The sequence below is a fragment of the Borostomias antarcticus genome (assembly GCF_949987555.1).
Source record: "Borostomias antarcticus genome assembly, chromosome: 10".
Taxonomy (NCBI): Eukaryota; Metazoa; Chordata; class Actinopteri; order Stomiiformes; family Stomiidae; genus Borostomias; species Borostomias antarcticus.
Window position 1 is genome coordinate 3,175,654 of NC_140243.1, and position 9,019 is coordinate 3,184,672.

Below are 9,019 nucleotides of genomic sequence, written 5' to 3' on the forward strand. Positions count from 1 at the left end.
CCAACACACCTGTGAAGGAGATGCTGGACCACTCTCCCTTGATCACGTCCTCTAGTTTCTCTCTCAGCTCAGAGACAGCCTTAGTCACATCACTGAAGAACTGAAGAGAAGGAACAGAGACGCTGGGGAGGTCTGAAGATACACTGGGACTGGAAACAGACTGGTAACTCTGGAGAGAGAGAGAGAGAGAGAGAGAGAGAGAGAGAGAGAGAGAGAGAGAGAGAGAGAGAGAGAGAAAGAGAGAGATAGGAAATAAACAGAAACCCATACCAAGTGTACAGAATATTCTGCCTAATCAATAGACCAAACCAGTTGATGTTCACATGTCAGGTACCAGGAGAGTCCAGCTACTGTACCTGGAGGAAGTGGATGTGGTCTTCTGTGTGTGAGAGCTGCTCCAGCTCCGCGTCTCTCCTCCTCAGCTCAGCTATCTCCTTCTCCAGTCTCTCCACCACTCCTTCAGCCTGACTCACTGCTGCCCTCTGCTGGGCTCTGATCAGCTCCTTCACCTCAGAGCGCCTTCTCTCAATGGAGCAGATCAGCTCAGTGAAGATCCTCTCACTGTCCTGCTCAGCTGCTTGGCCAGAACGCTGCAGAATGATAGACAGATAGAGAGAGAAAAAAGAAAGAAAGAGAGAAATAAAGAAAAATAGAGGAAGAGAGAAAGAGAACGAAAAAGAAAGTTAAAACAATAATCATCAACATGATAAACCTTCCTGTACTATACAATTATCTCCTGCCACCATAACTCCAGTATGGAACATTTCATTGTACATAGTACCTATATCCTGTACATAAAATAACCGTCCTTGAATCCTCCAGTAGTTGATATCCTGATGCTGACCTTGAGAGACTCCACAGCCTGTTGGACCTCCTTCACCTCCTTCTCTCTCTCCTGGACTCCCTGCTGGACTTCCTGCTGACTCAGGTCCAGCTTGCTCTGGAGTTAAACACGTTACAAAAACACATTAGGAGTTACAGTACATAGGACTCTGGTGTTAGCTCTGTCATTACACATCTAATACCAACATTTGCACATCTGGTAACCATGATTTAAACCCCAGACTGTCCAGTGCAGGTATGTACTATAAGGGTTAGGGTTAAGGTTATAGACATTGGGGGGTTTATAACTACAATGAGTCATTGTGTTATTGATGTTCTTTCCTTGCTTCAACTCACACCATAAATGATGTTTACTATGAAACTCCTCCATTTTATACTTCTCCATGTAGCCCAAATCAGAGTTCAGACAAGACTTTGGACTCATGAAAGACTCTGATAAGAGAATGTTGCTGCATTCAGAATGAGAGTTTCCCTCAGTCAAATGGAAATGTAGTTCATTTAATTTAATAAAACAACAATTTATGAAAAACTATCAACGTTACAATAGTAGTTCTGGTCTTACCTGTTTCTCTGTCCTCTCGGCTGTGGCTGACACTGTGTCATGGCCTCTATGTTCATCCATGACACACAGCAGGCAGATACACTGCTGGTCTGTCCGACAGAAGACCTCCAGCAGCTTGTCATGACGTGTGCAGATCCTGTCCTCCAGTCCACACGTGGCTTTGACCAGCTTGTGCTTCTTCAATCTAGGAACCTGGTAGTGGGGCTGGAGGTGAGTCTCACAGTAGGACAACAGACACACCAGACAGGACATGAGGGCGCTCTGCTTCCTGGGCCCAGTGCAGAGGTCACAGGTCACCAGCTCTGACCCAGCTGGGCTGGTCAGCTCAGAGGGAGCGGCCTGGGCTCCTCCTGTCTCCTTCAGCTTCTCCACCACCTCAGCCAGCATGGTGTTCCTCATCAGGACAGGCCTTGGAGTGAAGCTCCGTCTGCACTGTGGGCAGCTGTAGACTCTCTTCTGGTCATCCTGGTTAAAGCAGCCCTCGATACAGCTGCTACAGTAGCTGTGACCACAGGGGAGGGTGACTGGATCCTTTAAGAGGTCCAGACAGATAGAACAGGAAAACTGTTCCTGGTCAATCAGAACTCCCTTCTGGGCCATGCTGCTGTGTTTGGAACACGACGTGGTTACTCAGTCTTTCTCACACACGCAGAGCTAGAGAGAGATTAAGCTACTTTCGTTTCCTCAGAAGAGAGAGAGAATAGTGGGAGGAGCAAGGCATTTCCTGGTTCTGCCAGAGTGCTTTGAGAGAAAGAGAGATTGTGTGTTTTCTTGTTGTAATTCTTAGAGGTTATGACAACCATGTACAGCTTTTAATTCATGTCACATCATGTCACCATATCTCACAAAACATCTCTCAGTAGAATCTCTCACATATTTTATTTAGTGAGAAGCTTATTGTCACGTCATGCTGTTCATAGACTGCTGTTCATTGTCCTGTAGAGCCCCCTGCTGGACAGATAGAGCACTGTATTATCTGTCATCTAGATTCTCAGTCAGAGGCTCAAGAGAAGTTGCCATGTTCTACAGACAGGCAAATGAATAAAGTTCATGACTCTAATTTTATTGGAGAATTACAGTGCATCCGGAAAGTATTCACACTTCACTTTTTCAACATTTTGTTATGTTACAGCCTTATTCCAAAATTGATTCAATTAATTTTTTCCCTCATCAATCTACATACAATACCCCATAATGACAGTGAAAAAACTTTTTTATGATTTTTTGCAAACATAATGAACTAGTGCAAAGTTCCCATGGGCACATAAACTGCAACTGTATGTAGGCTAGGCTACCACCACCAGAATATGTTTGACATTTGTCGCCTCATGTATCGGTACCCTAATATCACTGCACATGATGACATGCTTAAGGGCAATATTGAGAGAGTACATTTGCCATACAGTGTTTTTCATACAAATTCATGGTTTGGTTTTCATCCATTGTGGCTCGCAGATTAGGCTACACGTTTTTTTCCTCAAACATGAAAAAATGTCTCTTGCTGTGAAACATGTTCCTACGGAAGAGCATTAGGGCCAACAGCAGAGGTTGTTGTTTTTTTAAGCTTCTGAGTTTAAAGTCAGAAATTCAGACTTTAAACTCAGAAGCTTGAAAAAATAATAAACTCAGTTGTTGGCCCTAATGCTCTTCCGTATGTTCCTGATCCCTATAGCCGACCCTAAATAAATTGGATTTGCATCCTTGTTGATAGTGGTCATCCCAGAGTCTACAGTATGATTGGCTGCTGGGTTAGAGCTTCTATTGGTTCACCTCCTGGCCTTACGCCTCATACCGTGAACAACTCCGGAGAAGAACAGGGTCCAACCCCTATCCAGGAGTTTGGTTCCGGCGCCGGTGCTGTGCGTGGAGGTTAGCCCCACCAGGTGTAATTGGTATCGCTCCACCTCCCTAACAAGCTCCAGCTCCTTCCCCCCCAGCGAGGTCACGTTCCATGTCCCCAGAGCCAGCCTTTGCTGCCCGGGTCCGGTCCGTCGGTGCCCTCCGCCTTCAATGCCACCTAGCTCGCAGCGCACCCGACCCCGACAATTCCTCCCGCGGGTGGTGGGTCGACGGGACGATGAAGGAGGAGATGGTGCTTCCACGTTGCTTGTTCGGGCTGGGCCCGGCCACCAGTCGCTCGCATGCGGGCCCTCCACCTGGGCCTGGCTCCAGACGAGGGCCCCGGGCTTCCTCCGGGCCAGGTCTCTCTTCCTTTTGGTTGTTCTGTCATCAGGGGATATCTCCAACACACCTGTGAAGGAGATGCTGGACCACTCTCCCTTGATCACGTCTTCTAGTTTCTCTCTCAGCTCAGAGACAGCCTTAGTCACATCACTGAAGAACTGAAGAGAAGGGACAGAGACGCTGGGGAGGTCTGAAGATACACTGGGACTGGAAACAGACTGGTAAAGATTCACTATAGGTCATTTATACCATGAGCTCATGAGCTAACTGGCTATCCCGCTCTTATTGTGCTGGATTAGCATTGGAAGCATTGAAACTGATGTGTCCAGGTGACAAGACTTATCTTAATTAATCAGACATTATTTCATGTCATTTCAATTCACAGCTATTTCAGTGAAAGACTAGCTTCTGTCCACTGCCTGAACCTTGCCTGACTGGAGAACCAAGAACCTGCCTGAAACTTGCCTGACTGGAGAACCAAGAACCTGCCTGAACCCCACGCCTGTCTGACTACCACGTTCCTGCCTGACCCCCTCGCCTGTCTGACTACCACGTTCCTGCCTGACCCTCGCCAGTAAACGTGCCCCAACGTGGGTTTGTCCCCATACGCCTGTCATGTCTGCTCTTGGGTCCTCCTCCACTAGCCCTAACAGAATCTATTACAAAATGTTTACGCATAGTAATTATGATAGTGATAGGGTGCAGAGATGGAAGAGGAAAAACAACAGCCAAACAGAGAGAGAGAGAGAGAGAGAGAGAGAGAGAGAGAGAGAAAGAGAGAGAGAGGGAGAGAGAGAGGGAAAGAGAGAGAGAGATGGAAAGACGGAGAGAAGGATGAAAGGATGTAAGGTGGTGACGGGGAGGAAGGGAGGGAAAGAGTTTTAGTAATAAGAGCAAATTCCACACATTTTCATACAGTAATGAGATGTCTTTCAGTTTCATATGCCTTTATTTAATCTTTACTTCAGGATGAAATATAACAGCCACTTAGGTAACAGTAGGAGAGAAAACAACTAACCAATCATTTAAACAGCAGTCATGAACACCAACATTCATGAATACCTGATTCAGTCATTATACAGAGAAAAAAAAAACCCTATACAGTATCACAGTTCATCAACAATATCATCCTTTATAATAGATGCTTATAAATGAATCTAAGACAAAAGTATTATATACAATGATCAAGTTGAAATTACAATATTAAAGAACCAAAGTTCAACAATTATAAACAAATGATGGCATGAAGATTTCCTTCTATTAGGCCTCCTGAAGTACAATGCAAGAACAATTATTAGTAATCAACTGAATCTATAAAAACAAAATGACTGAGAAACCCGTGACTGCATGAAGGCATACAAACCCAGGATACAGTAGAGTGGCTGGGTGAATCTAGTCTGAACTCTGCTTCATGAGGTTCCAAACTTGAGCCAGAGGCAACGTTACGTTCCTCTCCTCTTCCCCTGCCCCCCCCCCCATCTCCTCCCCCCTACTCTCCCCCCATCCTCTGGAAGGATCCCCCTCCCTCTACCACAGTTTACTGATCTCTGCACAGTCATTATAACCAAACACCCTTAACCCAGGATAGAGTGGCTGGGTGAATGTGGTCTGGACTTTGTGGAGGAGGGTCACTGTGTCAGAGACGCTGTAGAAGGACAGAGAACCTGCCTTGTGATCCAGGTACACTCCTACTCTGGAGGACTGAGGGCCTGATACTTTAGTCTCAACATTATTATGTCTGAACCTGTAACCAACCCTAGAGCAGCTTAAACACCAGGACTTGTTATTGAAACCAAACAAGTTGGAGGAGGAGGAGGAGGAGTCTGTTCTGCTGATGTCTTTATATGAGACTGCTATGAAAACACCACCTCTCCATTCCACCTCCCAGTAACAGCGCCCAGACAGAGCCTCTCTACACAGCACCTGGGAGTAGAAGGTGAATCTGTCTGGATTGTCAGGATATGACTGGATCTGCTCTGAACGTGTCACCTTCCTGTTCTCCCCAGACAGAGAGAGGGATCTGGCTGCTGTGTTTGGGTCCAGAGTGAGCGGACAGGAATCTGGGAACAGAGCAGAGACCAGATCAGAGTTAATAACATGACCGTTCATCTGACCCCCTTAAAGCTGGTATTGTTGATTTATCATTCAACAGAGAGAGGTGGAGACTTCACACACTCACAATGTAAGAAATGTGCTCTGGTCCTGGGCTCTGGAGGAGACAACACACCCACTAAAGAGACTTCACACACACACACACACACACACACACACACACACACACACACACACACACACACACACACACACACACACACACACACACACACACACACACACACATCAATTTTAAAGCCAAGTAGACAGTATACAGAGATGTGTTCAATGTGTTTCATTGTGAACCCCAAATATTTCTTCTGGTCACATTGTTTCTTATTGGACGAGACAGGATCACTTGTTGCTCTCCGTACTTTAGTGATATTTTTACAGAATAATTTTCTCAAAACTCTTCCAACACACCTGTGAAGGAGATGCTGGACCACTCTCCCTTGATCACGTCCTCTAGTTTCTCTCTCAGCTCAGAGACAGCCTTAGTCACATCACTGAAGAACTGAAGAGAAGGGACAGAGACGCTGGGGAGATCTGAAGATACACTGGGACTGGAAACAGACTGGTAACTCTGGAGAGAGAGAGAGAGAGAGAGAGAGAGAGAGAGAGAGAGAGAGAGAGAGAGAGAAAGAGAGAGATAGGAAATAAACAGAAACACATACCGAGTGTACAGAATATTCTGCCTAATCAATAGACCAAACCAGGTGATGTTCACATGTCAGGTACCAGGAGAGTCCAGCTACTGTACCTGGAGGAAGTGGATGTGGTCTTCTGTGTGTGAGAGCTGCTCCAGCTCCGCGTCTCTCCTCCTCAGCTCAGCTATCTCCTTCTCCAGTCTCTCCACCAGTCCTTCAGCCTGACTCACTGCTGCCCTCTGCTGGTCTCTGATCAGCTCCTTCACCTCAGAGCGTCTTCTCTCAATGGAGCAGATCAGCTCAGTGAAGATCCTCTCACTGTCCTGCTTAGCTGCCTGACCAGAGCGCTGGACAAAGAAAGAAAGAAAGAAAGAAAGAAAGAAAGAAAGAAAGAAAGAAAGAAAGAAAGAAAGAGTTCAAGTGAAACCAATAATCCTGAATGTGACAGTTATAACTGTCCTACAGGTATCTCCTAGCCTCATAACACCATCCTGATCTGTGGAGGAAAACTGAAAGAGAGCTGGTGAGTTCAGGATGGTCTCACGAGGCCTGGTATCTCCCTCCACCATAGCTAGAGTAGCTGACATCCTGATGCTGACCTGGAGAGACTCCACAGCCTGCTGGACCTCCTTCAGCTCCTTCTCTCTCTCCTGGACTCTCTGCTGGACTTTCTGCTGACTCAGACCCAGCTTTCTCTGGAGATAACCACACAAATTACAACAAAACATTAAAAGTTACAGTAGAAACAGTACTGGAGCTCTGTCATAACACAGCTACAGTATCAGCAACATTGGTACAGCTGGTAAACATGAGATTAACTTCAACCCCTGACTGTCCACTCCAGGTATGTACGCTGTAGCTCTATATGCTAAAGGTGAAGTTTACATACATGGTAAATATTTACTATAGGTCATTTATACAGGTATGTCATAGAAGCAAGTATCCATCCTTGGTATCAAAGGTGTATTTGACGTCACTCAGAAAATGAGCAGGACGACTCTCTCTTCATCATCATCATCATCATCATCTTCATCTGCTTATCCAGGGTCGGGTCGCGGAGGCAGCAGCTCCAGCAGGGGGCCCCAGACATCCCTTTCCCTAGCAGCATCAACCAGCTCTGCCTGGGGAATCTTTAGCCGCACACGATCACGACTCTCTCTTGTGATGATCAATTAATGAGCTACTCTCTACTGTAGTTCTGCCTGCAGGCACTGAAAGAAGGACAATATCCCCCCTTCTAACATGTCAGGAGGGGGAAAAGTTTCGGGTCTGATGTCACTTTGATGGGGCAACATAAAAGTTCTCCTGCATTTCCTGATATGACTCAGCACTTGGTGACGTTGTATAGTTCTTTATTGTACTGTATGTAGGCCAGATAAGAGTTCACAATGGACTTTTAACTTGTGACAGACTATGATAAAATAATAATCATCAAAGACTAAAAGTGGTGTTTGTCTCGGTCTAATTATCACTCATTTCAGTATTTTGGGTTGATATATTCCTACTTTTTAAATACATTTTAGCCGTAACCTATTCAGATCTCATGCACTGAAGACCTTTTATCCCCTTCAAAAAACATGGATGGAAAACAACCCTGTTTCTGTCATCTTGATTCAATGTTCATTCCAATTAACCTAAATCAAATCAAATCAAACTTTATTTGTATAGCGCACTTCATACATAGAGGCAACACAATGCGCTTTCTGACCTGGTCAGGTCTTACCTGTTTCTCTGCCCTCTCGGCTGTGGCTGACACCGTATCATGGCCTTTATGTGCATCCATGGTACACAGATAACAGATACACTGCTGGTCTGTCCGACAGAAGACCTCCAGCAGCTTGTCATGACGTGTGCAGATCCTCTCCTCCAGTCCACACGTGGCTTTGACCAGCTTGTGCTTCTTCAATCTAGGAACCTGGTAGTGGGGCTGGAGGTGAGTCTCACAGTAGGACAACAGACACACCAGACAGGACATGAGGGCGCTCTGCTTCCTGGGCCCAGTGCAGAGGTCACAGGTCACCAGCTCTGACCCAGCTGGGCTGGTCAGCTCAGAGGGAGCGGCCTGGGCTCCTCCTGTCTCCTTCAGCTTCTCCACCACCTCAGCCAGCATGGTGTTCCTCCTCAGAGCAGGCCTGGGAGTGAAGATCTCTCTGCACTGTGGGCAGCTGTAGACTCTCTTCTGCTCATCCTGGTTAAAGCAGTCCTCGATACAGCTGCTACAGTAGCTGTGACCACAGTGGAGGGTGACTGGATCCTTTAAGAGGTCCAGACAGATAGAACAGGAAAACTGTTCCTGGTCAATCAGAACTCCCTTCTGGGCCATGCTGCTGTGTTTGTAACACGACGTGGTTACTCAGTCTTTCTCACACACGCAGAGCTAGAGAGAGATTAAGCTACTTTCGTTTCCTCAGAAGAGAGAGAGAATAGTGGGAGGAGCAAGGCATTTCCTGGTTCTGCCAGAGTGCTTTGAGAGAAAGAGAGATTGTGTGTTTTCTTGTTGTAATTCTTAGAGGTTATGACAACCATGTACAGCTTTTAATTCATGTCACATCATGTCACCATATCTCACAAAACATCTCTCAGTAGAATCTCTCACATATTTTATTTACCGAGAAGCTTATTGTCACGTCATGCTGTTAGACTGCTGTTCATTGTCCTGTAGAGCCCCCTGCTGGACAGATAGAGCACT

General features: G+C 46.2%; 2 protein-coding genes across 2 annotated transcripts in view; both read right to left on the reverse strand.

The window, feature by feature from the left end:
- Window positions 1-8,655, reverse strand: part of LOC311313700 (tripartite motif-containing protein 16-like) — a gene marked incomplete at its 3' end in the record, with an annotated part of 11,772 nt that extends 3,117 nt beyond the window's left edge. The window contains exons 1-4 of the mRNA XM_084443877.1: window positions 8,054-8,655; window positions 845-940; window positions 357-590; window positions 10-169 (exon numbers count right to left, since the gene is read on the reverse strand). Of these exons, the coding sequence (XP_084300003.1) occupies window positions 10-169; window positions 357-590; window positions 845-940; window positions 8,054-8,653 (1,090 nt within the window). The 5' untranslated portion in view covers window positions 8,654-8,655. The remainder of the gene's footprint in view (window positions 1-9; window positions 170-356; window positions 591-844; window positions 941-8,053) is intronic.
- Window positions 5,117-7,277, reverse strand: LOC311313633 (stonustoxin subunit alpha-like; the record flags this gene model as incomplete). Its single annotated transcript, XM_084443807.1, has 5 exons — window positions 5,117-5,649; window positions 5,769-5,798; window positions 6,107-6,164; window positions 6,930-7,025; window positions 7,251-7,277. The coding sequence occupies 5 exons, from the start codon at window positions 7,275-7,277 to the stop codon at window positions 5,117-5,119; spliced, it is 744 nt and encodes a 247-aa protein (XP_084299933.1).
- Window positions 8,656-9,019: the final 364 nt, after the last annotated feature.